General features: G+C 41.6%; 5 protein-coding genes across 16 annotated transcripts; 2 read left to right on the forward strand and 3 right to left on the reverse strand.

The window, feature by feature from the left end:
- Positions 1-263: 263 nt before the first annotated feature.
- On the forward strand, positions 264-6,239 carry dlgap5 (discs, large (Drosophila) homolog-associated protein 5). 4 transcript variants are annotated; one of them, XM_026315590.2, is made up of 19 exons: positions 264-388; positions 745-987; positions 1,201-1,376; positions 1,536-1,610; positions 1,713-1,752; positions 1,840-1,932; positions 2,057-2,155; positions 2,269-2,343; positions 2,439-2,476; positions 2,564-2,826; positions 2,983-3,153; positions 3,256-3,344; positions 3,502-3,662; positions 3,749-3,850; positions 4,117-4,372; positions 4,491-4,825; positions 4,947-5,112; positions 5,405-5,439; positions 5,590-6,239. In XM_026315590.2, the coding sequence occupies exons 2-19, from the start codon at positions 750-752 to the stop codon at positions 5,701-5,703; spliced, it is 2,526 nt and encodes an 841-aa protein (XP_026171375.1). In that variant the 5' UTR covers positions 264-388; positions 745-749; the 3' UTR covers positions 5,704-6,239. The 4 variants fall into 4 exon arrangements, with proteins under 4 accessions (XP_026171375.1, XP_026171378.1, XP_026171376.1 ...); XM_026315593.2 differs by having other exon boundaries at positions 4,992-5,112; XM_026315591.2 differs by having other exon boundaries at positions 2,442-2,476.
- Positions 5,880-11,212, reverse strand: rsph10b (radial spoke head 10 homolog B). Of its 2 annotated transcripts, none has more exons than XM_026315596.1 (17): positions 10,840-11,212; positions 10,678-10,753; positions 10,219-10,287; positions 9,965-10,138; positions 9,792-9,877; positions 9,587-9,707; positions 9,239-9,415; positions 9,034-9,139; positions 8,821-8,918; positions 8,526-8,715; positions 8,325-8,430; positions 8,031-8,110; positions 7,663-7,811; positions 7,241-7,345; positions 6,989-7,120; positions 6,731-6,878; positions 5,880-6,552 (listed from the first exon to the last, which is right to left on the reverse strand). In XM_026315596.1, the coding sequence occupies exons 1-17, from the start codon at positions 11,190-11,192 to the stop codon at positions 6,344-6,346; spliced, it is 2,379 nt and encodes a 792-aa protein (XP_026171381.1). In that variant the 5' UTR covers positions 11,193-11,212; the 3' UTR covers positions 5,880-6,343. The 2 variants fall into 2 exon arrangements, with proteins under 2 accessions (XP_026171381.1, XP_026171380.1); XM_026315595.1 differs by having other exon boundaries at positions 8,821-8,936.
- pms2 (PMS1 homolog 2, mismatch repair system component) lies at positions 11,194-16,245 on the reverse strand. 2 transcript variants are annotated; one of them, XM_026315589.1, is made up of 15 exons: positions 16,053-16,245; positions 15,609-15,748; positions 15,072-15,158; positions 14,882-14,984; positions 14,612-14,795; positions 14,290-14,457; positions 13,960-14,057; positions 13,764-13,863; positions 13,592-13,676; positions 13,349-13,501; positions 12,430-13,264; positions 12,169-12,336; positions 11,972-12,072; positions 11,685-11,854; positions 11,194-11,577 (listed from the first exon to the last, which is right to left on the reverse strand). In XM_026315589.1, the coding sequence occupies exons 1-15, from the start codon at positions 16,064-16,066 to the stop codon at positions 11,434-11,436; spliced, it is 2,550 nt and encodes an 849-aa protein (XP_026171374.1). In that variant the 5' UTR covers positions 16,067-16,245; the 3' UTR covers positions 11,194-11,433. The 2 variants fall into 2 exon arrangements, with proteins under 2 accessions (XP_026171374.1, XP_026171373.1); XM_026315588.1 differs by having other exon boundaries at positions 15,609-15,751.
- Positions 16,246-16,701: 456 nt separating this feature from the next.
- On the forward strand, positions 16,702-26,131 carry eif2ak1 (eukaryotic translation initiation factor 2-alpha kinase 1). Of its 6 annotated transcripts, none has more exons than XM_026315411.1 (15): positions 16,702-17,050; positions 18,691-18,858; positions 19,000-19,136; positions 19,323-19,357; positions 19,446-19,545; positions 19,637-19,717; positions 19,822-19,915; positions 20,049-20,097; positions 20,231-20,615; positions 20,711-20,822; positions 21,013-21,119; positions 24,908-25,022; positions 25,132-25,211; positions 25,403-25,636; positions 25,808-26,131. In XM_026315411.1, exons 1-15 carry the CDS (start codon positions 16,882-16,884, stop codon positions 25,895-25,897), a joined length of 1,956 nt encoding a protein of 651 aa, XP_026171196.1. In that variant the 5' UTR covers positions 16,702-16,881; the 3' UTR covers positions 25,898-26,131. The 6 variants fall into 6 exon arrangements, with proteins under 6 accessions (XP_026171196.1, XP_026171197.1, XP_026171198.1 ...); XM_026315412.1 differs by having other exon boundaries at positions 20,714-20,822; XM_026315409.2 differs by lacking the exon at positions 16,702-17,050 and adding an exon at positions 17,787-18,477.
- Positions 19,312-24,449, reverse strand: LOC113135404 (ankyrin repeat domain-containing protein 61-like). 2 transcript variants are annotated; one of them, XM_033325754.1, is made up of 6 exons: positions 23,999-24,449; positions 23,715-23,809; positions 23,236-23,407; positions 22,766-22,966; positions 22,026-22,310; positions 19,312-20,081 (listed from the first exon to the last, which is right to left on the reverse strand). In XM_033325754.1, the coding sequence occupies exons 1-6, from the start codon at positions 24,179-24,181 to the stop codon at positions 19,902-19,904; spliced, it is 1,116 nt and encodes a 371-aa protein (XP_033181645.1). In that variant the 5' UTR covers positions 24,182-24,449; the 3' UTR covers positions 19,312-19,901. The 2 variants fall into 2 exon arrangements, with proteins under 2 accessions (XP_033181645.1, XP_026171200.1); XM_026315415.2 differs by lacking the exon at positions 19,312-20,081 and having other exon boundaries at positions 21,327-22,310.
- Positions 26,132-27,097: the final 966 nt, after the last annotated feature.

Here is a 27,097-nt window from a genome sequence, read left to right on the forward strand (position 1 = left end):
TCACAAGTTTGTATACACCAAATGACAGGGTGTTCAAATGTTGATGTAGTGACCCCGGGCGTTAGACTAAACAAACGTCACAGTAAATATATTGTTAGAGCTGCACTTTATACTCCAGACCAATAGGTGTCATTAAATCATAGTTGTTACAATCGAAAACAATACGGAACAAGAAGAAGAGAATGAGCCAATCAGAGCTGACCATTCTCTGACTTTCAACCAATCAGCGTCACTTTGGAAGAATTTCAAAAACCTGCCCGCCATGATTGTTATGTTTTGGTTGTTTTTTTTTTGGTCTGGGCTGTACTAAGTCTTATGTGTTGAAGGCTAAGTGTTTTTAATTCACGGAAAAAAAGTAAATTGGTTTTGCATTTTGGAGAGGAAAAAGGTAAGATGGACGTGTAATTATTTCTAATTTAAACCGCTAAATAGTTTAAATAGATTTTTTGACCGCTAACTCAACACAATTAGTTTCCTCTTGTTTCACAAACAGTCGGGTTGGCGTAACGTCAGCTAGCTCGCCCGAAACTTACGCCAACTGTCCAGCTAACTTACAAGCATAATGCTAATAAATCATGTTAGCGCTAACGTTTTGATACCGTAACGTTAGGCTTTTTTGTCTTATTTTACTTGTGTATCAGCAAATTGACTACACATGCCTATATGATACAGTTACCATAATTGACTTAATTGGCATGCAGCGTAGTTACCTGTAATACATCTTCCTCCCTCTTCCTACTCCAGTTACCATGGAGTCGAGATTTGCTCACCTGCGACAGCGGGACACCAGTGTATCAATGCTCAGGGTCAAAATGTCCCGCAGACGGTCTCAGTCCCAGAAAGAGAACCGAGAACGGGCCGTGAACACACGCAGGCAGCTAGACAAGCTCCCGGAGCTGGAGATGTCTTCCCTGGATGCCTCCATCGCGATAAGCAGCTTGTCAATCATTCAAGAGAAGACACAAAACAATGCGAAATCTGCCAAAAGTAAAGCTCCACTTTCCATTACAGCTTCAACTAACACCTGGTTACAAGTGCACATATACAAAGACCCCTTTGTTTTAATGTTTCAATGTCTTCATGGTTTTAACAGGATACGGTGGCTAGCAGCCATTACTGCATAACTTATAGAAAGACTACTGTGATCACCAAGCTACTTCTGCCTAACTTGTGCCTTATCCTGCATGTGACTTTTCACAGCTCACGCAGCAGAAGAGAGGATGAAACAGCTTGAGCGCTGGAAAGAGCGTAAAGCTCTGGAGAAAGAAAAGAAAGAAAGGGATTGTAAAGGGGTATTCAAGACTGGTCTCTATCATCCAAAGGACAATCTTACAATCTCTCTGCCTGTGGTCTCAGCTGCCCCAAAAACTAAAGAGGTAAGCAAAACCTGTTCACTAGACTGTAACTGTAAAGGAGCCTCTCCACCATTGTTTTTATTTGTCCTTGATGACAGAGTGATAGGTTTTTGTGGTGGGATACAGTTGTAATGATAAATGTCTTCACTGATCAACATGTATTTTTTGCTTGTCTTTAAGACAAAAGTAAGCACCGCTCCCTCTCAGAGTGACAGAGTCACTCGTTCAATGAAACAGCAGCAACAAGTGCAGAAGGTACTATTTTCTCTGTCTTTCATAAATGTTCTTCTATTAGGTTTCATGCATAAAAGCTAATATTTGTTTGCATCATTTGTATTTTGTCAAAAATCTCTACAGCCTTTGAAGAAAGAAGTTCCAAATGTTGTGGCAAAGAGAGGTATATTAATAGAATTTATTTTAAATGACAAATACCATCTACTGTAAGCTGGTGTATCTTCAGTGTGAACTTTTGTCTTTCCTATAGCTCAAACTGCTGTGGAAAGACCAACCAGGAGCCGGGTAGCCCCTGTCAAGCCAACCCTGATGCCAACTACATCCAAGACCAAAGTTTGTGCAGGTAACTAACAAAAATTAAAAGACTTGGGCATAACTGGACATTTAAGGCAGGTGTCATGTTGGTTTCACCCTATCTTGTTTCCTTATTTGTGTCCCAATTGGTGTGTCATGTCATTCTACTGTAGTGGAGCCCACTGTACGAGCTTTGTCAGGCAGATCTACCAACAGACCTCCTGTCACAACAGTCCCTTTGGTGAATGACAAACCTAAGGACAAGGGTGCAGGTACACAGCTAGCTAAGGCCATCATTCAAGCAGGTTTTTTCTCTTACATTTTTTGTCATTGAAACTGGAAACGTAATCTTATATTGTGTTAAAATTCTCTTCCCACCCCCCAGATGTAAGGACAACAAGGAGCAGAGTGATTGTCAACACTGTTGCTTCCCTCTCTGGCAAAGAAAGGAGCCACAAAGGTATCATAAAGAACCATTCACATCTAGAGAAGGTTGATCAGTTTTATTTTTTTCCTATTACACCATTTTTGTGCCTCTTCCTCTCCACTGAACAGCAGCTGTCAACAACATGGCTCAGCCTTCTGTCCCCAAGGTGAGCTTTTCTGTGAGTTTCCATGATTACCCTGATTGGTAAACCAGCAACTTATTAAACACAGCGTGTGGTTTCTGTTTTGCGTAGGAGCCTGAGGTGAAGAAGCCTGAGATGCAGGAACCAGAAGAAAAACCTCATCCTCCCACCCTGACATTGTGTTCTGAGGAGGAAGACATGGTGGTGGACCCATCCCCAGCTGACTCTGTCTCCACTGAAGAGCCCATTGTTACTGCATCCTCTTTATCCTCATTTGCTCCACAAGGTTTTACCTTCCAGGCTCCTGCTGGTTTGTCATCATTCAAGTTTGAGCCTCTCACTCCTCGCTCAGCTGATGCCTTCCTGACACCAAGGTTTGTTTCCCAATATTCTTTATGTTCATTTTGTAGATATTTTAGACCTGGAAAGCTTTAATATTGTTGCACAGAAAAGGTCTCTAAGAAAAATTGTAGGCTTACATTTTAAGTTGTTTCTGATCTAAATGCCATGTTGTTACTCTTCTGACCCAGCTCCAGCTTTAGTCTTCCACCAGCTCCTGTGTTTACACCTGAGCCTGAGGCTGAGTCAGGTGACTCCTCACCTCCAAAGTCTCCTCGCCGCTCTCCTCACACATCTCCCATAGTGGCCCCTCTTAATTCAGGCAGCCCCCTGGAGTCAATGCACGATGTTCCATACTTCAGGTGGTATACCCTGTTATTTTTCTAATCATCTATGCTCACTTTCCAAAATGAATTAAGTTCATTCAATGATTTAAATGTTTCTGTTTTTGTATTTTCATTTAGATCAGAAATTGCCAATGAGACAGACAGACTGACAAGTCTCTGTGTCCACTGGGAGTCTAAAGTGAAGGATGAATCCATTCCAGAAGAGAGTGAGTATGTCTTCTCTGCCAAGGACAATGTGGGATCCTGGTTATTGTGGTTTGGTGCTATGGAGTGTGGTGATGTTTCTAACTGAGCAGAAGGCTAATATTCTTTCTTGTAACAACAATTCTAATTCTTTTTTTTTCTCCCCTCTTTCCCATTTAGTGAGAGACCGTATGCGTACAGCAGTTGGCCAAGCAAGGCTGCTGATGAAAGAGCGGTTCAACCAGTTCAGCGGTCTGGTGGATGACTGTGAGCTGGGCCGGGGGGAGAAGATCACTACCTGCACTGACCTGCAGGGTTTCTGGGACATGGTCTATTTCCAGGTGAGTGCCTCATGCCAGAAGGCCAACACACTGTCACAGACACCCTCTACATAAAGGGAAATCCAAATATATTACAAATCTTTCAGGTAGAGGATGTGACCAAGAAGTTTAATGCTCTCAAAGAAGCAGAGGATCGAGGCTGGGTGGAGGAGCACAAGCCCCCACCACAACAACGGAAAGCAGTGAAGGTGGGAATTTAGTTTCATATACAACATTGCACTGATACTTTTTTGTGCAAAGTGGTGCTGTGTGTGTATATATTTGTGCCATGGTCACTCATAGTACCAACCAAGCCACACATACTTTTTCATTTGTGGTTATTGGTTCTGTAACCAGCATCATGAGCACCTTTTGTAGGAATCAATCTGCTGAGGAAAGCAGCTTGCCCAGAGGTTTGTTTAACCAATGGATGCCAATGAAACTCAAATTGATAAATCTCTCATCATATTGACAGAAACCACCAACTGCAGCTGCTAAGCCAACTGGATCCAAAGCAGCAGCCAAGTCTCGCCTAGCTGCCATAAAAGCAGCCATGAAAGCCAGGCAGCAGGCAGCCGAGGCAGAGAAAGCAGCAAAGGATGCTGGTAACACTGAGGATAACCTGTGCCACAACCCTCAGGAACCACAACCCCAAGCAGAGGCCCATATGTCAGAAAGTCTGGTTTTTGATGGAGGCTTCTTCAGGGTGGAGAGCCCAGCAAAACATTTAGGTGAGAGAAAAAGCCACCGCTTTTCAGATCATGTGTCAGTTTGCTTCAATGCTTTTGCTTGGTACTTCTGCTTGACGATTTGGCCTAACCCTGTTGTACATACTGTCATGTCTGTCAGTGAGGAGATCCAGCCGCCTGAGTGCTGCTGTGAATTCTAAATTGGACACACCTACGCCTGTACGTTCAATTCCATCCATTGCTGTAGCTGAGGAGCAAGATAAACCAGCCACAGCCATCGATGCTGACTTCCCACTCTCTTCGAGGCTCTCTCTCTCCCCATGTAAAACACCCCCTCCCTCCTCCCAGGCCCCTGAGCCCTCATCGTCTCTGAGTTTCACATTGTCACCCTGTGCGACTGCCAGCCAGCCTCCCATCCCCTCCACTGCTGCAGTGCACGGCCCTGAGGAGGCCCAAGAGTCTATGTGTCGTACACCTGACAGCTCAGTGGTTGAGGTAAACAAAACTTTCACTCATGCTGTTTTATTGACAAATCTCAGCCTCACAGGTTGGCATTTACTTAAACACCATTTTCTTTGGCTAGGCAATGAAGTAATTATTCTCTTAACAACTTTAGGAAATACCTGGTTTGGACTTTGAGCGTTATCTACAACCTTCACAGAGATGCAGCCCGTCACCGAGAGGGACAGTTGCCATAGAGACGCTGTCACCCATGGCAATGGATGTAGAGCTGGACAGTCCTGAAGGTCAATATGAGGATCCACTAACTCAACAAGAACCAGGTATGATTGATACCCATAAGTACTGTGCGTCACTTTGTACTGCTAGGTTTTCACAAGATACTTGGATATTAAAGCTGCAGTAGGCATGTGTGAAATTTAAACACTAAATTCAGAATTTGATTAGAATTCTAAATTTTTCTAAATTTTCTGTCAGTCATCAGATATCAAACCTGTATGCTGCAACTTTAAAGTGAAAATGTTGTGATTGTCTGGTTATAAGGAAGTGACCACACTGAGCTTTATTTAAAGCGATGTTTTAAATCTTTATTGTCTTTGCTCACTCTAACCACAGCTGGGCATTCGGTGTTAACGCTTCAGTCACCACAGGTCAAAGTTTTTCCATTTTTCATTTCTTTACTTTCAAATATTGATTTTTAAACCCACACTGAGTTAATAAGTACACTAATTTAATAAGTATTACTCTAGCCTTGCCATTGCTTTATACTCTTAGTGAATATTTCTTGTGTATTTTTTCAGGTCCAGACAGCAGAGTCTGCCCTGCTTCTCTTCACCCCAGATGTAAAGGACAGGATACGGCAGTCTGTGTGTCCTAGTGACCTCATGGTGTTCACCCCTCCCTCAAATGCATAGAGTTCCTTTATATTTTTGAATATTTACATCTATTGACTGGCTTCCTTACTCACTTTTAAAACATTGAAACATTTGAGATTTATTTTTTAGATTCCTGGTAAATAGCTTGTCTAGCCACATTTAATTAAACCTTTGTTTCCTACAAGGAAATGATTGGTACTTTTTTACTCAACATCCACACATCAACTATAAATGCCTTTATTACTACTTAAAGGCTATAGGCATCTTCTGTGTTCATCATTCTCTGCTGCTTATACTACTACATTTTTTCATTTTGTCATTCATCAGCCTCCCCTTCTTTCTGTAACAACAGTACTGAGCACTACACATGTTTGTGGCACAAACATGTCTCAAGGTGGATGATTGGGTAAGAAAACAGCTCACAGTCATGAAAAACAAATGAAAGTTACAGGGGATGGTGGATGGCATCTGGTGGGAGTGTGTTTGTATTTGCAATACAGAGTGTGTTCTGATATACAGTTTTTAATGAAATGTAAAATCAGTGATTACACTTGAGTCTGTTCAATTTCAGCTGATGTTGGTTGTTTTGTTCAATGAATAAATCCATTGATAAAGCTGGTGCATCAAACACAGGCTGTAGGCTGAATTACAAGCTCACTACCTGGCACCTGGTTTGGACTTACACAGAGCAGTGTGTCTGGTCCTGCTGCTGGAGTTTATCTTCCTTCATGGTTCTGGTCACTAACCGGTGATGTTCAAATGCTGGGAAGAAAAAACTGTTGAAGAACTGGTGGACTGTCTGGGCCCAGAGCTCCAGTTCCTGGTGTTTGGTCTCCATTCCTCCGGTTTGCACACACTGTGTCTCACCCCCATGGTCTTCTGTCTCTTCTGGAAGAAACATGATGTTATGCACATACGTATTCAACAGACAAAACATTGAAAATGTCATTGTATGAATACAGCATTTAAAGGACTGCTGAGGTCCTTTTCCTTTCTATGATTCATACATGCATATATGTAGTTATAATTTGAGAGACCCAGAAGAAAGAAAAAAAAAAAGACAGACCTGTGGGCTGAGGTTGCTCACTGACGTCTTGTTGACTCCCCACAGGCTGAGCAGTGGATATTTCTGCTTTGTCACTGAATTTCTCCACCTCCACTAACTTGGGACTGGAAATTTCAGTTGTGACAGGGGAATTCACTGAATCTGGTACCTGGACAGAAAAATGTGTGATGTGGCATTTCAAGCTTTGCCTTCTAGTTTTGTTTCTATATTTCCAACAGTTTCTAAGCCATCTATACTGGAACAACTACATGTCTCCACCTTGGGTAGATCCTCTCTGTCCTCAGTGTCAGGTGTGGACAGGGACTGGTGCTGACCCAGGCCTTCAGAAACCTGCTGACACTTCACTTTAGCACAGCCCAGAAGCACCTCGAAAAACTCAAGGAACGTTATCTGCAGCAGAAACAAAATGATACACAGGGGGAAAGGAATATACCAAAAAGTGGATGAATACTAATCATTCAATGGGCACTAAAAATCATGGATGACTTGGTGTAATCGCCACAGGCAAACCTCAAGATCCATACAAGATGAAATATTCTTGGGGTCATAGCACTCAGCAGTGATGACCTCCAGTAACCTCCCTATGGTCAGTTTATTGTCCAACAGATGAAGATCCTGGCCGGGATTACAAGACACCAATCAAATGTTGTTTTAAACATGGTAAAAATTATATATTTGATGTCTGTGGTTTACTTTTTTAAATTTACGAATTAAGTGTGACTTGTTGGCTCTGTGTAAGGAGCTGTAAAGTCCTGGACATCATTATCACAAAGTTTTTTGAGTCTCAAACTTCATAAAGTTTCAAAATCATTTTAAATTGAGCAGCTGTATGGTCGTGTTAAGAATAAAGAACAGAATCCATTTCTGATGTTAAGTGAGAAAATTGAGGCTGTCAATACATGTGGAAATCTTCATGTTACAGTCTGTTGTACCTTGAACATCCACAGCAGCTGCCGATAGGTCATGGTCTGGTCATTCCTATGAGCTGTGATGTCCCTGCAGTAGGCCTGATATACTTCCCAGCACCGCTGCATGTAGTCCACAGCCACCACTGAATGGTCTGGCTGCCCAAACAGGAAGCCTGGATCAACACAGCTGGAGTTTATACACAGCAAATACAACAGAGAAACTTGCAAACTCCTAACACCTTCATAAACAGTACTGAGTTCATTTCCTATTTTTCCTTCCTGTTTTGCTAAAACAACTCCATGTGGGATTTCTAATATTGTAATAGGTTTGCAGGTTCCTCTGTCTTTTAACGTGTGCATGCACTTGCACCTGTAGTGTAAATTGTGAGCACCTTTCACATTCTTAGCATTAGGAAGGATGTTGTCAGTCATCAGTTTGGATAAACAGGAAGCCAGAAGGTTCGTTTGTGACCTGTGATAAGACGACGCATGAAATCAGTTTCAGAGGATTCAAAAATTATATTCTGATTACATAATTTGTTATTTCTGGCTAGGGGAGCTAGCATCCCTATACCCAGGCTGCTAGCAGGGCTAAAGGTTTGACTGTATTTTTAAATATTTAATACGGACAAACAAGCTTTTGAATCTGCTGGTGTTGATTTGTTGGAAGAGCTTTTATTTCTTACGCCATGTCTTTATTGTAGATGTGGTAGGCCACGATCACTAGACAGTTGACAAGCCTATGAAAGAACATGGGGGTAAACGGAGAGTGGATCTCTGTGATGGTATCCTCTGAGACACAAAAAGAGTCCAAGTGTTAGACCCAGTGTCCAAGCATCTAGAAATACTAGAATTATATAAGCTATCAATGTCCTGTCCCCTCTCACCTTTGAGAAAATGGTCAATCTGTGTCAGAGTGATGTCATGATGGTGGATGTTACAGTCTTTGAGCAGGCGCCAGAACTGCAGGCGGGACAGCATGAAGGTGTTATCTGGGGCGTGGGTGTGACCAAGTCTGCTGTAGAATCTGTAGATAGATCTCAGCTCTGCGTCTTGCCTGAGCACCACGAACCCCACCTTTTACAAATGACAACATCAGGCATAAACAGGGGTGAAAATGATGGCAAGGGGTAAAGAAAAAGTGTATCGTGTTGTCAGTTTTAGGAAAAGGTAAAGCATGACCTGTTTGCGCTCAGTATTACGCTTTTTCTCAGGGATTTTATCCAGAAGACATTCGATATTCAGAGCCATGTCTGGTCCTAGTACAGATGAATCACTATCTGACAGAGGAAACGTCCCTGTAACAAGATGCAGCACAGACTGTGTCCCTGTTTATTATCATGGGATGGCAAGATAAGCATTTCTGAATGGAGCTAATGTGCTACGGCTGTTTACCACACAAAGGAGTGGGAACTCTTTTTCCAGGCAAATTGGGCGACCTCATCTGATCATCCATAAACTCGCCTTCAAAAACATGTCCATCCTTGAAGGTGAATTTGCTCTATGAACAACACAGCACACTCACTTTTACTTATATATGTGTACATCAAACTTATAATAAATCTGTGAATATATGCACAGAGCTGTATTATTAGTTAACCTTCCCGTGTTTTTTATTGTTCTTCCATTCTCCTTCATAGACCGCGCCACCAGCATAGTAAAAAGTTCCCCATCCGTGCCTCTGACCCTGAAGAAAGTTCCCAGTGTACTGATTACGCTGGGAATACTGGGATCCATTCGCTCGCTTTGGGATCCAGACATGTGTGCCTTGCCCATGCTGTCAGAGAAAAGAACTCATGTGATTCACAAAAGAAAAAATAATTTTCCTAGATATTTTCCTATTACTGCATTGTCTTTGAGATAACAACCAAACTGATGAATATCTTGATGTCAGTAGTCTGGGACAAGACAATACTATAGGGTCCTGTGTCTTGGTGTGCTTTCAAACCTGGACTCCATTCATCCATTTCCCAAAATACTGCTGTCCCAGCTTCAGCCACCTCATTGTGCCCTCTCCATGTCTCTGGTTGTTCTTCCACTCACCAGAGTAAATGTTACCAGAGGGGTAGCTGTAAGTAGGTGGATGTTAACTTCTGGCAGTTTAGCTGTAATTCACACCATGAATTGCATATAGTCATGTAGACCATACGTACCATCTCACTCCCCATCCCTCTCTGTTGTTCTTCACCCAATCCCCTTTGTACCAAGAGGTCTTATCCTGGTTATAATACACTGTACCCTAAAATCAAATCAACCACTTACAAAAAACTAAAATAACTAATAACAAAAAAATAATTTAGATGTTATAGAGACTGGTGAGTCATACCTTTCCGTGCCTCTTTCCCTTATCCCACTGTCCATTGTACAGCACGCCGCTTTTTGCACATTTGTAGGTTCCAGTCCCATGCCGTATGCTGCTGTACACTTCCCCTGCATAGGAGCTGCCATCTGGCCACATGTAGGTGCCCTGGCCCATGGGCATGTTGCACACAAATTCACCCTATGTGATTAGATACTTTAACTCACTTCAAGATTTCGATGGCAGAACCGTAAAAGCTCATTATTGTATGTGTATTCTACCTCATATTTCAATCCATCTGCCCATATGAAGACACCAGACCCATTCATAAGTCCCCTGGAAAACATGCCCTGCAGAAAAAACAAAAGCAGGGACATCACAATGCACTTTTCTTTATCCTTATGGAAATTACATTTTGCATTCAAATTTCATTTCTTGTGGATCTTCATAATGTACATGATAATGTATTTTAAAGCATGTTATAATGTGTCATTTGGAGCACACAAGAACATGACAACTGACAGCATTTAAAGAAATTTATTTGAAACCCAAATATTAAAAACGTATTGTTTGGTGAGCTATGTTTGCACTTTCAGCTCGACAAAATTGTTTTTACTTGTTTTTTTGGTAAATTAAAGCACATGGAGAGTTCGATTATAGCTACATCTTCTTTATTATACAAGAATCTATTTATACAAGTGTTCATAGTGTGTTGTAAAGTTAGTAGTGTATGTGTGTACCTTGTAAGTGTGGCCACCTTCAAAACAAGCAGCGCCTTCTCCATGAAACTGGCCTTCATAGGTTTCCCCTTCATATCTATCAGAGATGCCAACATGATTTTGATTAGTGTGTAGCAACGTGGTGAAAAATGAACCGTCTAATGAATGATGAGTGATGTTTACCTCAGTACAGTTACGTTAAAGAGTGTGGGGAGTTCATTATCGGGCTGCTCGTCACTGACAGGATGGCCTCGGAGGTCGGTTTGGTCGTGGTCCACATCCGCTGGATTGGCCTTTGAAACAGCAGAGACCCTCACTAACTCTCTGTTTGCTCTCTCTCCCGCTAACTGTGGCAGCTCTGAGCCCCCACACGTTTTCTCCGTTTCCCATTTATCATTTACCGTCGTAGTTTCTGCCCCCTGTGTCATTTTTGCGCTGTTTATGAACATCACGTACAAGCTACAATCCTTTCCATGGCAACGGTGAGGACGCTTACAACTACGGCAGCCTGAATCAGTCAAAAAGGATAAACACATATCGCAACGAATATTTTTATTTCCCCCATATTTAAAAATAAAAACTATTATTTTGTCATGCAAAATACACCTAAAATCATAGCATATCTTAACAGATATTAAGAAAATCAAAATAAAGTGTCAATATACAAGTATCCAAAGTCTATAAACGGACTCCAGTGTATTAGCGTTTCAGCAAAGGTGATGTTTAACAGGAGTAAACCACAGTTATGTAAAATTCTCAGACAGTTCCTGTCAATGGTCAGTCCTGTGAGATAATGTCCAGGTTGGCCAGGTGTCTCATGGTGGGCCTGCCATGAGGACAGTTCCACGGATGCTCAATTTCCCCCATGTGAACCACCAGCTTCTTCATCTCACTTCCACTAAGAGCAGTGCCAATCATCACCTGAACACGGATACAAACAAAGACCATGTGTCAGGAAGCAGTTCTCAATTCAATGTTATTCAAAATTCAGTCCATGTAAAATACTTTCATCGTTGCTATAAACTTACAGATTTTCGACAAGCTCTTGAGGCAAACATCTGCCTGACTCTGGATGGACGGCACATGACCCCTGGGCTGTCAGTCAGCATGAAGATCAGCTCCTCAATGTCAGCTGGACCGAATGTCCAGTTCTTGCTGGTGGGCAATGATACCAGCTTAACCCTCTCCATCACCTGAGCTACAGCCCCAACGAAACAAGTTTAGTATTTATAATCATCGACAAATCTGTGACAAATACAAGTTGAAACGAGCTAATGTTTAATTGCTCATATAAAAACAGGTAATATGTGCATACCATCCTCATCAATCAGAAATTCAAAGCCATTCTTCCTGAAAATCTCAATGTTCTCAATGAGTACGTTCTCGCTGATCGCAGTGAGATGAAGCTTCTGAGGGCTGCAACATAAATGAAAAAACACAAATAGATCACTAGTAAGAAGATAATTCAAAACCGTCCAATGTAAAAATGCATCTATAGAGTTATATACTTACACTATGAGTTTCTGTCCTTGGAGCACAGTGTGCTGCTGCAGAATCTCAAAGTTGTATTTCTCATCTGTGGCGTGTTGGTCAATCATAAAGATGTCTGAGGCGAGTTTGGTAATAATGAAGCCCAGGTTAAACTGGCCGATGATCTCCATTTCTCTGAACATGTCTTTACTGTAGGGATGAATGAAGGAAAACTTACTGTTCTAGAAATGACATTCCAGAAACCGTTGCTAACAGTCAGTCGTTACAGGAGTAACATCGTACCTGATCTCCTTCTTGAGTTCCTCCTCTGCACTTTGGTTTTCTCCAGGATTGATCTTGGCCCTGAAGCGTCTGTAGCATAGCTTCTCACTGGCCCTCTGCTTCTGCTGGTCCTGTAACCTCCTAATCTTCCCTGCAAGCTCTTGTAGAGAGAACTGGAGAGGCACCGTCCTCCTCTCTATACTGACTGCCACATCCACTAAAACAGTTTCGGAGTTGCACTCTGTAGGGGAATCTGGATTCTCTTTCCTAACTCTCTTGGCATTAGGGCTCACAGCATCATCCTTGCTCAAAGGGCACAGTTCAGTCTGTAATTCTGGCCCTTCAGGGGGAGTGTAACTATTATCTGATCTTTCTTCAAATGTTTCATTTTTTACACTGGGTTCATAAGAAGGGGACTCTGGACCAGGACAATGACTATGTGGAGCTGCTGTAGTCAAATCACAAATGGTCACAGCACTGTCTTTTTCATTGTCTGTGTCACTGCATGATACCCTTCCATATCTGAAACCATCCAGCACTGACCTTCCCACTATGGAGCATTTTGCAAGGTCTCTTGTGGGTTTCAGAGGAGATTCTGAGTTGCATGTAGGAGGTTTTGCAGAACCCTTAAAAAAAGACTGTAGCGTTTTCTGTGTGGGTCCACCGTTGGCAACTTTTGTCATGCTTGACTTGTTCCCAGAACTGGGACTGTGATGACTTGAAAAGGCTGCTTTTAGGCCAGCCAGGTTCAGGGATGACTTTGGTCTCTGAATCACTGGTTCCATGTCCTCTCCATCTTCTGAAACATTCTCGTTAGGATGGGAGATCTGACCCGGTTCAGATGCAAATGTTGTATCTCGAGAAAACACAAGAGGCAGACTGTCAAAATAAAAGCACTCAAACACATCTTAACAGACTAAATGTAATGACTCATTCTTACTGGTGCTAGGTATGGGTGTGTAGTTTAAGCTGATCTTATTGACTCCAGCCTCATACATGTTGATAAGAGAGGTCTTTAAAACAGCCAGCAGGAGCTTCTCCTCCTGAAGGAAAATCTGTCGTTTGTCTGGTGTTACGTTCACATCCACGCACTCTGAAATGACACCACACAAACACTCAAACAGTCAAGAAAATCAACAGCGGGTTTCAGAAACTTCATTGTGATTAATGGCAATTTTCTTACCCGAGGCAACAGCTATGTTCAGCGCAACAAACGGATACTGATGTCTGTTATACATATGATACACTTCATTCACTACTTTGGTCACCTGCAAGGTGATGACAACCACAGGTTAGGGGAAAAAGATGAACCATCACTATGATAGTTCCCAAAAGATCCACTGATAATGAAATACCTTGAGGGGATCACATGGCCGGTTGTTAATGAAAAAGAATTGTCTATCTGTGGCACTTCTCCCAACACCATGATCTCCTCTTGACACAAACCCTGTGATGCTGCCGAAACACAGTTTTCAGTAAAAAAAACAAAAAAACAGTTTGTATGCAGAGAAGGCATACAGCATAGGCTGTCCATGAAATGGTGCAACTCACATAAAAAGTTGACTGGGAAGATCTGCATCCGTTAGTCCGTATTCTTCAATGATATTTTCAGAAGGGGATACTTGTTGAAAAGGCACAAGACTCTGTAACTGCAGGATACACAAAAGACATTAAAGCATAGAAAAACAAAATAGCAAACCAAATGACCCAACTTGAACAACAGCATTTTTAAGGTTTAGCGATTTTTTTTAACAGTTGGATTTAGAAAATGAAATCAACTCTATAACGAACATGAAGCTGGAAGCAAAGCGGCTCATTCTACAGCAGATACTGATATTCTGCAGGTTGCAAATAAACAATACAGAAACACAGTGTGTCAACCTGTTTTGGTCCAAATACAGCCCCTATGCTGTCTCTCATACTCTGGCTGCCACTGGTGCTGAGGACTGTGCTGCGTTTCCCCTGCCCATTTTGGTTGGAGCAGTTAATACGCACCCCTGTAGAAATGATACAGTAGGACTGCAGGACATGTATCATTTTGGCATACTCCTGAAAAGACAGAACAATGTGATATTTGATAGTAAGAATGAATTAACTGGTCATTTCAAACATTCAACAACTGAGAGAAACTACTGAATATCTATGTGATTTGTAATCAGGATGAAACCTGCAGAAACATCAGAATTCTCCTTTGGTAGCCGACCTTCTTTATATTGCGCTGGAACTCCTTGTATCGAACAGGCAGGGTGCAGAAGAGCTGCTGCAGACTGACTGTGGTGCCTTGCTGACGGGGATGTGGTGACTTCTGCACCAGGTGCCCCTTGTGGTCAAATACTAGTTTTGTGCCCACCTGGCTGGACTCATGGCATGTCACCACACTCAGGTCACTGGGACAAGGAGTTGGAGGGAACTGATGAGGTGACTGCTTATTTAAGTTATGCCCAGAATAAAATTGGCTTTTAAGGTGTCTTACCTCAGAGCACACAAAGAGCTGAGGGCTTCACCTCTGAAACCAAATGTTTCCACATGGATGAGGTCAGAAAAGTCCTTTAGTTTTGATGTGTGATGCTTCAGTGCTGTGGAAGAGACAGAAGATGTTTCACTTAACCAAAAGATGAGACTGAACAGGACTAACTCAGTCAACTGACAAAGGTGACACTTACTTAGTCCTTCAAAGTTGGCCTCCTCTACACCTTTGCCATTGTCTGACACTTCCACTTGTTCAGCTCCATAATCCTTCAGCTTCACATCTGGAAGAAAAAAAAACTCTGTCATCCATCATCTATACCCACTTATTCCTAATCAGGGTCACATGGATCTGCTGGAGCCTATCCCAGCTCTCTTAGGGTGAAAGGCAGGGGTACACCCTGGACAGGTCCCCAGTCCATCACAGGGCCACATAGAGACACACAACCTCACACACTCACACTCACACACACACGCACTCCTGGACTGTGGGAGGAAACCAGAGTACCTGGAGAAAACCCATGCAAGCACAGGGAGAACATGCAAACTCCACACAGAAAGGCCCCTGCTGGGTTTCAAACCAGGAACCGTCTTGCTGTGAGGCAACAGTGCTAACCATTAAGTTACTGTGACCCTTGTCATTTGAACAAAAATAAAACAAAACCTCATTTGAAGACAAAAAAAACTTTCAATTGTAAAACACAATACAGTTGACTCTATTTTTTTTTTTTTACCAATGTTGGTGGCTCCTGCATCAATGCTGTTTTCCACCAGTTCTTTGACAGCAGTTGCCAAACTCAGCACCACCTGTCCTGAGCAGATTTGATGCACTGAGTGCTTGTCAATGGCCTTGATGGTTCCTGGAGATTCAGAGCTGCTGAAGGAAAAAAAAACAAACGCATTCAGTAGCAATGGTGAATAATCAAATCAGTCTGCTGCATAAATACTGCACCAACAGAAGACATGCCCGGTTGTAGAGTGAATGTGCATTATTCAGGTCACTTTTTTTTTCTTTGAATACATAATTAAACAAAAACTGGCATATTTTTCTTTAAATGGCTGCAGGTTCAGCTATACGACAAACTGAGGTGTCTGAGGAATAATACCTGTTTAACGTTTATATTTGCATGCTGCAGTACACATGTCTGCAAGCAAATAAATACAGGAAGCTAACTTACCAAGCATCAGTCATCCTGAAGGAATGAGTAGTTAATTCAAGATTTGGTAATATGTCTGATAAAAAAAAAGCCGAGGGAAACCAACTAATATGTTGCCATTAATGCAAATGTAGCTACTTCGTTTTAACTATTAGTGACAACATTTTCAGTGTAGCCGCTTCACGACGTCACGTTGTAAACACAGAAGTGAGGCCGTGCCGCGCAGAGCGCTCAGGTTGTTGGCGAGAGTCACCCGTGCGCAAAACTGCGCATTTTGACTTTTACATGTAATAAAACATGTAGAGGTGTAAAACAAACGGGCCCATAAAACGAACACAAAGCACAAGAGTGATAAGAATATCAAAGGAGTAATATCGCTGTGCACAAATGATATCAAAGCCGTTGCCTTAAATGTTGTAGAATTTCATCATCAACTCCAAGGGGAGCTTTGTCCAATGTTAGGGATCATGTGCAAGTACCTCATGTTGCAAAAAACGCATAAACGGCTTTTTGTTGCTGGACCATTAGCACTTATTTGAGGTTGCGTATAGTTTTATATTTTATTAGAACACCATAATTATGTTTATTCATACTGCAACTTTAATTAAAAAGCTTTTTTTCCAAGTAGTAATTTCTTGTTATTAGTTCCGTATATTGTGAGACGGTCCCTCCGTGGCAGTTAAATCATGGCCGTCGGTTGACATGTTGTGGATCAGTATTTGACTTTTGAAGTGTTTTAGCGTTTCATACGATGTAGCGTCAGAGAAACCAGGATTTAACGAGTAGTTCAGCGCACAGGTGTACAGATATGGGGTAGCTGTTTTATAATAATTACTTTTCACTAAGAAAAATGTACAGTTCAACAGCTAACAAGGGACCACGGCTGCGGTCGGGGGAATATTCTGGCAGCGGGGTTTTGGTCCGCCACAGCCCAGCACCCACCAGGACACATGAGGCAGAGAGCAGCCTTAGTCTCTGCAGTTTGGCGAGCGAAGAAGACGATGAAGTCCAGTTTGACAGTAAGCAGCTTTTTCCCTTATAGTCAAAGTGTCTGTCAAACATTGTGTTAAGGCTTAGAGACACATTAACTACTTGACACATAACATAGTTTAGATAGAGCTGCCAAAATAAAACGACTGGAGAGACTCAGTATCTTAAACTGGTTATAGTTTGCTATTACAAACTAGCAGGGGCGTAGTTAAAGAGTTATGTTCATATGGTACATGTGAACCCCAACGGGACTCTGAGCCCCCTTCACCTCCACGGACTTAAAGGACTGAACAGCATGAAAACATTTCTATTTATTTAAACGTATTGTTCCTAGACTGTAGATCATATGATCAAATAGTAATAACAATAACAACAACATAATAATAATAGTGATCTTTACTCATAAGCACCTTTCTCATAAGGTAATGTTACATCACAAATTAAAGTAGCAGTGGACAATCAACATGTTAAAATAAGAACATCATCAATAAAATCACAACTGCACAACTGAAAACTGAAGTTGACACCGGCACTGTTGCCTCACAGCAAGAAGGTTCCTGGTTTGAAACCCATCATGGGGCCTTTCTGTGTGGAGTTTGCATGTTCTCCCTGTGCTTGTGTGGGTTTTCTCCAGGTACTCTGGTTTCCTCCCACAGTCCAAAAACATGTATGCCAGGTTGATTGGTGACTCTAAATTGCCCATAGCAGTGAGTGAGTGTGTGAGGTTGTTGGTCTCTATGTGGCCCTGTGATGGACTGGTGACCTGTCCAGGGTGTACCCCTGCCTTTCACCCAAAGAGAGCTGGGATAGGCTCCAGCAGATCCCTGTGACCCTGGGTATAGATAATGGAGGGATGGATGTTTGAAGCATTAAGCCAAACTCGGGGTTACCCTGATGATGTCATTAGGGTTTTTTTCTCAAACCTTAGAGGGCTGCCACAGACACAGAGTAGTAATGTCCATGACAAATAAAGTGACCTTCACATGTACATTAGCAGAGGTCCCTTTTATCCTCAATCTTGAACAAATTGACAGTTGACAAGTGAGTTCACATGGGCCAAGCGACATCATATGACTGTAAGATGAAGTCTACTCATGTGTTCAACAATGAATTGACACTCCACACATCCTGCCTCATGATGAAATATTACTAAAGAGGTCTCATCCCACAGATGAAACAGCACCTTCTTCTTTTTCTGGCACAGTGAAAAAGTGTCTGAGCTTGGTCATGGTAGGTGGAGGAGGCTGGTGTCCACTGGACCAGGCAGATAAGCATTACTGTTGTGAACGCCCCCTTATGTATAAACAAGATGAGCTCATTTTTTTTGCCTTGGAGGTGAACAGAATCATAATTACAGCTCTGAAGCCTAATCGGTCACCAAAAGTGTTTTTACCCAGAAAAATGGACCTAAGAGAAAAAAACATTGTTGATATTATTGCAAAAGTTATTGAAGAAGGTAAGACAGTTGTAATTCTATACATTATTGTTGAGATATAAGTATTTGATTTTACTGGAAGTTGAACAAAGGTACATTGAATCTAAACTGTGCTATCAAATCCAGTTTGAACCTTTTAAAGGGACATTTTATTGTAAAAAAAAATGTAAGAACAAAACTGAAAGAAAAACATTGCTTCCTTTTTCTTCATCATAACGTCTTTTTCATGCTCAGCTTCTGACTCAGATAATAACCATGAGTTACTGATGAGTGGTAGACATTACCCGTCCATCCAAGAGTTTGCCTCAGCAATCCCCAACCACCTCCTCCTGGGGTCTTTGCTGGAGCACCTGTGCTTCGTCTACGAGAGCAATCCAGCACGCTCACGAATGCTGTTCAAAGGTAGGCAGAGGTGTTGCATGTGAATTGATTGCTATGAATAAAATACACCTGGAGCGTTATTTCTCTACATGTAAGCTATTTTGAGTTTCATTATTTGTTTGTTGATTTCAAATTTGGTACAAATCATTGTCCCCCTGACAGCCATCGGCCAGCGTTTAGCAGCCATGAACCTCCTCTCACCTTTGGCCTTAAGTGATGAGTTCAGCACCGTCAGACTCCAGCACAACCGGGCCTTCACTGAGCTGCTCAATGCTGCCAGCTCCTCATTGTACCCACAGGTAAAACTGCTATAGGTGAAGGAACACCAGTAGTTTTTTTTTTTTTTTTTAATAAACCAGCACAATCCACGCCCAGCTTTGTAAACTAACCATTGCTTTTATCATTTATTATGTTTTATGATTTACTTTAACATGCTCTTTTCAGTGTTTATTGCTGTCACGGTATTGCTGTGTTTTATTTTACAGGGTCTCAGCTCAAACACACACAATCCTGCTGCAAGGTAGGATGTACTTTTTCTAGTAGTTTTGAATGTTTGGTTGCTTCCGAGGATTATGTTACATTACATGTTGCTTTTTGCTTTCCTCTAGACCTAAGGAGGGACTGTTTCAGGCTCAGACATCTCGGTATCTTAGCGAGTTTGAAGAAATCTGTAGACTTGGAAAAGGATCATATGGAAATGTCTTTAAGGTACTGTTGAGTTCCACACTATTTTCCAACAACCCAATCAAGGACGTGAGATGATCAACACAGCCATGTTATCGTTGACATTGTTTTGAAGGTTATGAACAAACTGGATGGACAGTATTATGCTGTGAAGAAAATTCTCATCAAAAAAGTCTCTAAGGATGACTGTGTAAAGGTGAGCCACCAGTTTTTATACATCAACAGAACATTTTAAGCACAAATAGAGAAATATAATAGACCCACTCACTATAACAAATGTGGTTCTTTTGTTTCCTCTAGGTTCTTAGGGAAGTCAAAGTGTTGTCCAGCCTACAGCATGTAAATGTTGTGGGCTATCACACTGCATGGATGGAACATGTTCAGCCTGCGACATGTGAGTCTTTCTCTGCTTCCTGCAACATGTTTGTTTGGCTGAAATTAATGAAGCTACTGTTCATAGATGATGATGAATGATCGGCCGTGTTATCCATCAGACCAGCTTCATGTGTGAACTGTCCTTGTTGCAGATCCTGAGTCTCGCCTGCCTGCACTGGAATCCCCTGGACCAGATGACAAGTAGGATCAGTGTATACATTAATCTTAACACCAGCCAAAATAAATAAATGAAATAATAAATGAAATACAGATATGGTGTAATAGCAAGTGCACAAGTGCATTCAGCAAGACTAAAGTCTGCCTTTCTTTGCAGTTCTGAGGAGAGCCCTGACAGCAGCAGCACCAGCTCCTCTATAGTTTTTAAGAGCATAAGTCAAGCACAGACAGATGCTGCTTCAAGTGTCAAAATACCTCAGACAGAGACCCAGGCTGTCACAGCTTTAGTTCCAAGCCATGAGAAGGGCCAGGTGGTCTGTCCCAAGATGTTGCACCGCATCCCTGAGAACTATGTCCCATGTGTATTCCTGGGACAACAAAGTTCCATGACAAGCTCTAGATGTCCTGCCATGGGTTTGGACGGGTCAGCACTTTTGCAGGAAGAGTCCAGCAAGGGTAGCATCGAGCTGAACAACAACTCCTGCATCAGCAAGGAGTGTCAGCAATGGTCTGACCAATGCACAACAAGGCCTCAAAAAGAGGTAGGTGATTATAGTGACAGGGATTAGACTAATGCGTTTTTTCAAAGTTTTTAAAAAAGGAGGTGAAAGCTAGAGTTGCTGTTCCTCTGTATCAGCAGGTGCAGTTCCACCTGATGCTTTATATCCAGATGCAGCTGTGTGAACGCTCACTGAAGGACTGGATCTCCGAGAGGAACACCAGCCCCAAAGAGCAACAAACCTCAAGATGTAATTGACACACTGCAAGTTACTGTGTTAATTTTTCCAGTACACAGCTGTAGGTTGCTAATCAGTTTGGAGACATTTACAAATACCTACCATTGTCCTTAACTGTACAGTATTTACAGTGTTAATTTATTTCATTGTGTTCTGAGTTCTAAAATACAATGTACAATATATTGTGCTTTTATATTTTCAGGTCCTTATGCATGTGTTGATTCTGAACACACCCTCAACCTGCTGAGACACGTACTTGAAGGAGTCGACTACATTCACTCCAGGGGAATCATGCACAGAGACCTGAAGGTGTGTTAGCACCTATTTGAGGTTTCCCTGTATCTTAATGCAGAATTTTGCAGTCACAGATAGTTTGCACTGACACACTTATCAAGTCAGAGAAGTAGCAGATAGTAGGGTTGCAAATTTTGCATGTTTTTCTTAATTGATATTAGAATCATGAATAAGTTATTGTTTCTGTTGACTCAGTGTAGTTTACAAGATCACAAAAGCCCACACCATGCACCGCGTTTATTGGCACAATGTCCTTGTCAGTCATAGACCAGAGCTTCTGAAGAACTGCCTCTGCACGTACATCGCTACAGCTTCTCGTACCTAACGTAGACACTTTGTTGAGAGGACTTTCCACTTTCATCTTGCACTGCAGCCATTGGATGCTGTGTTTTTATGGCAGTACAGCATTGACCTTGGTACTTGAGTTGTATTTTATTATGGTTCTTCCCATTTCACTCAGCGCCACTAGCCTGTCTCAACTGTAAGTGTGCCCTCTTGTGGTATGCAAGCAGGACAGAAAACAAACATTGCCACTTAATAATTATTATTGGGTTAAATTCTTAAGAGCAGTTAATTGATTAATGATTCAGTATTAACATCCCTACCAAATACATTATTTTCCTGTTCAATCTCAAAGGAGATGTTGTGTGTGTTCTCCCAGTAGTTGAAGACAAAGTCATATAGCCTCTCAGGTAGAGTTTTTCTCAATGCCCCTTTCTTGCCTTGGATATGTTTCAGATAAATATAATTTTTACAAATGTCCTGAAGCCTCCTTGGTTGCTGAATGAGTTTTAGTAGCTGGTCTCTCTGCTTAAAGAAACATGGTAGTGTCAGGCTTGAGGGCATGTGACCTTTGTGGTTGTAGACGGTGAGCGGAGAAGTCAGGCTGAGGAGTTTCACTAGCAGAGAACTGTTGCTTACGTTAGACAGGTGGTTCAGGAACAGAAACAGACAGTTCTCCCCTGCGTGGCTCAGCTTATTGATGTTCGCTCCGTACTGGAGCAACAGGTCCAACAAATCCTTGCTCCCCATGCTGCATGCCTCCTGTAAAGGCGTCATCCCGGCCTTGTTCTCTGCGTTGGGATCAGCTCCGTGCTCCAGCAGCTCAGAGATGCAGCTGATGTCGTCTTCCAGGGTATTAGTGGTCTTCATAGCCATTGCCACAGAAGCAAGGTGCAGAGCAGTGTTTCCAGAGTGCCTCACCCCCTTAAAAATAGTCATGAACTTATGTGAAGTTTTTAAGATAGAGAATGTTTAGCATATATTTTACAAAACACAGAAAGGTTAGTGTCAGTAGAGATTTGCTAAAAATTCTTGCAAATGCACAAACACAGACCTGTAGTGCTGTTTTCTTTATATTTATGTGTGATCTTGACTACTGGTTAACAATAATGAACAAATGTCTCTCTATCCTTGTGGCAAGTCCATGAAACATAAAATTAAACTTGACTGACACTAAAAACTAAAATATAAAAACTCAAAAATAACCCAGTGGGATTAGTGTTTTTAAAATCTGTATTTACGTTCAACCTCAAACAAGCTTTTATGTCTTATTTTTATTTTACTGAATTAGTCCTCATTTGAGAGGAGTGTGGAATATAAATTCTAAAACTTTTTAGAAAGTTGTCACTGGTTGACACAACAAACAAACAGACACAAACCATGTTGACGTCAGCGTTCTGTCTGATCAAGGAAGTTATAAGGCCCTTGTGGAGAATCCCAGCAGCCATATGCAGGGGCGTCATCCCACTGCTGTCCACAGCATTTAAATCAGCACCGTAACTGGCCAAGGTTTGGACAGCAGACAGAGCAGCGTAACGTACAGACAGATGCAGAGCTGTCTGGTGACTCTCTCCCTCAGTCTGCAGAGGAAACACAAGAATCACACACCTCAGGCAAAATATTTCATATGCATTCTTGAGAATTCTTGAATCATCTTTTTCAGAGTGAACGTTTTAATCTGTTTCATTTCAGACTTTGACCCAGCACTGCAAATTACTAACTTGTGTCCTTTGTTGTACAACATTACAGCTTTCCTTTTATTGGACATACTTTGTGCCTGTGCTTGTTCACGAATAGGAGTTTAAATTAGCGCCAGCAGAGGCTAGTTATTGCTAAACAGACTAGTCACCTCTGCATTGATGTTGACACCATGCTCACACAGGAGATGTAGACAGGCCTGTGCTTGACTTTGTGCACCTATCCCAGCAGTGTGGAACTTGCAGTCTGCTTTTGACCAAGTAGTCAGGATGCTCGGCCAACCTGTTAACACCAAGTGCAGCGTGGTTCGCCCAAGCTGGTCCCTGTGACAGAGGCAGAGGAAGTGAGACTGGTGTAGATGGATAGCTGTCACCTTTCTGTTTTTACCAGGGAACCAGTGACGTGTGTTATTGCACTAGGTGTTTAATTCACAACAAGTATGAGGAGCTTCTCACCATAAATGACATTAGACGCTTGTTGTATTGTATATGTGATCTTGGTTGTTTTAGGAATACTTTAAATTTGATTGAATACACTATGAAGAAGCAGCCTAATGTAAGACTGTAATATTGATGGGCATGATGCTAGGTGTTAGTTTTTATTCTCATCTAGTTGTGTGTTTGTTCAGACCTCAGTTCAGGGTCTGCCCCTGCAGACATCAGGCACTGCATACTCTTTACCCTTTTGTAAGAGGCAGCCAGGTGAAGGGGAAGGATAGCAGGACCCTACGGCAAGACAGGACAAGACAAGACAACTGCAGCATTCAAACACAAATATGCTGTCTAACACAGCGAGAAGTGCTTTCTTTTTCCTGTTTTCTTTTATTGTCATAAATAAATATTAAAAAAAATTATAATTGAATGCATGTCAGTTCTCACAAGTCATTTTTAAAATGTTAGAACTGTTGCATTTACCTTCCAGAAAACCTTTCCAGGTGCACCGTCTGGTAGCTCAATGAGAAAGTTGCTCCCGTACTTTTTTGACATCTCTTCAATGCGTCCAGTGTCTTCATGTATTATTGCTGCATAGAATCCATTGTTGTGTAACATGATCGTTTTACCGCTCCTTTCTTCATGCCCTTTGTTGTCCTCCATCATGACAAGGCATTGCAATTCAACTGCAGTCTGTGTTCAGCCCTTCAAAAAGAGCCTGGCAGCGAACATCTGGTTTGTTTGTTTGCCTGCGTACATTTCTGAGAGCGATGTCTGAATTTGGAGGTGGACAAATTATGATGTTGGTCAGCTACTTCCCATTTCGGAGTTTGGCGTCCTTATCAACTTCTGTTTTCAGTTTTTGGTGCTTTCAGTCAGTCTTGATTTCATCATGTAGGTTTCAGACATGTGTGTCTAACTTTGATGTACAGCCTTCCTGTTCCAACTGATAACTTCTTGCTGCATGTGGAGGCCAATAACAGGGACTGGAGCCGCCCTTTGCAGCTGTTAACCAGTCATTTCAGGACTTATAGCACTTTAACATATTTAACTTTAAAGAAATCAGAGGAATTCTTACTTTGTAAAACCTTATATGAAAACCAGTCCAACCTGTCATCCTTTTTTTTTTTTTCATTTCTTTTACCTAACACACCTTTTTGCAGTCGATTCATCCAGAATTTACATTACATCCCTGTAGTTTTTATTGTCTCATTAGAACCTTTATAGGCAAAATATAATAGAAAAATGTGTGTGAGTTTAGTTTTGTTCTATGTTTATATAAAAGACCATGATGTCACATGGAAAAATAACCTTTGGCATTTTTTTACATTCAATACATTCGTATTTACATTCAATGATATATGCAACTAATAGTAATTGTTTTTCCCATAGCCAAGGAACATTTTCCTCCATGGCCATGACTGCCATGTTCGGATTGGAGACTTTGGTTTGGCCTGCAGGAATATGATAGCAGATGGCCATAAAAGCTCCACCTCTCCTATCAGAGGTAATAATCTACTTCTTTGGTTGTTATATTTTGTCGACGCAGCACATCTCCAAATCACCGGTGGATGGTGCTGTTTGCTTTTAAGACACATTTCTGGTGTATCTTGCAGATTCCTCATATACCACAGGTGTTGGCACATTTGTGTATGCTGCACCAGAACAACTGAAGGGCTCCCATTATGATTCAAAGGTAAGACATTAACATTACAACACTTTAATTATGCCATATTGTGCTATGCTTAATATTTTTATTAACTATTAACTTAACTATTTCATTTTATCCAGTGTTTATTATTGTCACCTCTTCTATAACAGTTTTAACAACTGCACTGAATGTGAGTATAATCTGTACTGTATGTGTATCAATATGATTCTGTCCAGTCAGACATGTACAGTGTTGGAGTCCTGGCTTTTGAGCTTTTCCAGCCCTTTGGGACAGAAATGGAACGTGCCCGGATCCTAGGGGACCTAAGAGAGGGGAAAATCCCAGATTTGTTCTGCCACAGATGGCCAGTCCTGACTAAGTATATCATGAAGCTGACGAGTAAAGAGCCCAGTGCTCGGCCGACAGCCAGCCAGCTTCTACAGAGTGAACTCTTCTTCAATAAAGACATGGTACATATGGATGAATAAATCTGTTAGGCCTGAAAAGGATTAATCTCCAAAAACTAAATAACCTTTTCATATAATTAGATCTCTAAAGTCAAATTAATGAACAATTGTCTTGGAACAAATGTAAATTCCATTTATTTATTTATTTATTTATTTATTTATTGTCCCCTTCAGGTGATCCATGGTTTGCAGAGAAGAGTGGAAGAACAGGAGGAAGAGATTATGCAGCTAAGGAGACAGATCAGTAGACTTCAGAGCTCATAAGTCACAGTTCTCTGACAAAACCTGAGTTTAAAAAAATCCCAACAATCCACAGACTGTTAAAACTTGATTTATTCAACCCCTGTTGTGCTATATTGGATGGCTGGTACAGGTGAACTGTGTGTGTGTGCTTGTGTGTGTAAGCATTGTGTGTGAGTGTCTTGTACACCTGGATGTAAGGATGCAATTGTTTATCTTCATGTAGCTGTTCAATAAAACCTGCTTTGTCTAGTGCGATTACTGATGATTTTACATGTTGTTTTGAAAATACTGCATTTACAGCTGTAGAGAAAATGATCTGGCCTGGTGCATTTAGTTCATGTTTTGTTTCATGTTTATTTTAATGTTGAGTTACTGGTTACAGAACTTTTTCCTCCTTTAAAAGGACAAAATTCATTGAGAATTATTATTTAAAATTTGACTTCTCTCAAACGTGTTTTGAAAAGGAAAGTCAAACTACCTGATGTGCACATCTCCAAAGAACTGGGCAGTCTAGCCCTGAACCAGCACCAGCTGAAGCTGAAGCTGAGGTTTTTGATATTTGCATGAAATTTCTGCCATTGTTGTGGAGTACCTGACATCATACGCATCTGTACAGGGGGAACCGATGCGCACCAGCAACGTCTCCACACGGAATTAAACAACGTGGCACCTGAAGAAAAAGAAGTGACGCGTTTCGCTGCAACAGCAGAGACAAACACGAAGACACGGGTAAGTGTTGGGTTAAATGTGGAAATTGGTGATGTGTAAAACGAGACTTTCGGATGGGCTAAAAAAATATGAAGTAGTTTTGAAGAAGGTTCGTTTCCGTTATTATTGTCACAGTCAATATGGCGACATCTGCTGGTCAACCCTTAGCATTACACCCCTCTACATGAAACAGGCCAGAAGAACTCTGCACTTTGCAATTAACACAACCCACTCTGGTTTTTAACCCCTAACCATCTGCTCCAGGACTCCTGGTTCTTCTGAACATGGTTCTTAATGTCTGTTAAGAATCCGCTCAACCTGGTGTGTTTAAAGATGGACTCCTCTGGTGCAGAGCATCTGGGGGGAGATGCAGAGGGTCATGGAGGAGACACAGAAGGTCCAAAAGGAGGCAAGAAAAATATGTCACCATCCTGTCCAAAGTGTGACAGCTGTCTTGATAACAAATAAATAGTGATACCTGTGTTCAGGTATTTAAATATAACTTCACATATT

This window comes from Mastacembelus armatus, chromosome 19 (assembly GCF_900324485.2).
Source record: "Mastacembelus armatus chromosome 19, fMasArm1.2, whole genome shotgun sequence".
NCBI classification, from domain to species: domain Eukaryota; kingdom Metazoa; phylum Chordata; class Actinopteri; order Synbranchiformes; family Mastacembelidae; genus Mastacembelus; species Mastacembelus armatus.

Excerpts from the sequence above, each read along its gene's own strand:
- dlgap5 (XM_026315590.2), top strand. The coding sequence starts at position 750 with ATGGAGTCGAGATTTGCTCACCTGCGACAGCGGGACACCAGTGTATCA. Across the intron at positions 2,344-2,438 it reads CAAAGAAAGGAGCCACAAAG|CAGCTGTCAACAACATGGCT; the intron begins GTATCATAAAGA and ends TCCACTGAACAG. Across the intron at positions 3,154-3,255 it reads CACGATGTTCCATACTTCAG|ATCAGAAATTGCCAATGAGA; the intron begins GTGGTATACCCT and ends ATTTTCATTTAG.
- rsph10b (XM_026315595.1), bottom strand. The coding sequence starts at position 11,192 with ATGTGTTTATCCTTTTTGACTGATTCAGGCTGCCGTAGTTGTAAGCGT. Across the intron at positions 9,416-9,586 it reads AATGGATGAATGGAGTCCAG|CATGGGCAAGGCACACATGT; the intron begins GTTTGAAAGCAC and ends TTTCTCTGACAG. Across the intron at positions 6,553-6,730 it reads TGAGCAACCTCAGCCCACAG|AAGAGACAGAAGACCATGGG; the intron begins GTCTGTCTTTTT and ends TGTTTCTTCCAG.
- LOC113135404 (XM_026315415.2), bottom strand. The coding sequence starts at position 24,181 with ATGATGGAGGACAACAAAGGGCATGAAGAAAGGAGCGGTAAAACGATC. Across the intron at positions 22,967-23,235 it reads GTGTCAACATCAATGCAGAG|ACTGAGGGAGAGAGTCACCA; the intron begins GTGACTAGTCTG and ends TTTCCTCTGCAG. Across the intron at positions 22,311-22,765 it reads AGAACGCTGACGTCAACATG|GGGGTGAGGCACTCTGGAAA; the intron begins GTTTGTGTCTGT and ends ACTATTTTTAAG.
- eif2ak1 (XM_026315409.2), top strand. The coding sequence starts at position 18,249 with ATGGTAGGTGGAGGAGGCTGGTGTCCACTGGACCAGGCAGATAAGCAT. Across the intron at positions 18,859-18,999 it reads CTCACGAATGCTGTTCAAAG|CCATCGGCCAGCGTTTAGCA; the intron begins GTAGGCAGAGGT and ends TCCCCCTGACAG. Across the intron at positions 19,546-19,636 it reads CATATGGAAATGTCTTTAAG|GTTATGAACAAACTGGATGG; the intron begins GTACTGTTGAGT and ends ATTGTTTTGAAG.
- pms2 (XM_026315588.1), bottom strand. Across the intron at positions 12,337-12,429 it reads GAACTCAAGAAGGAGATCAG|TAAAGACATGTTCAGAGAAA; the intron begins GTACGATGTTAC and ends TCATCCCTACAG. Across the intron at positions 11,578-11,684 it reads CAAGAGCTTGTCGAAAATCT|GTGATGATTGGCACTGCTCT; the intron begins GTAAGTTTATAG and ends ATCCGTGTTCAG.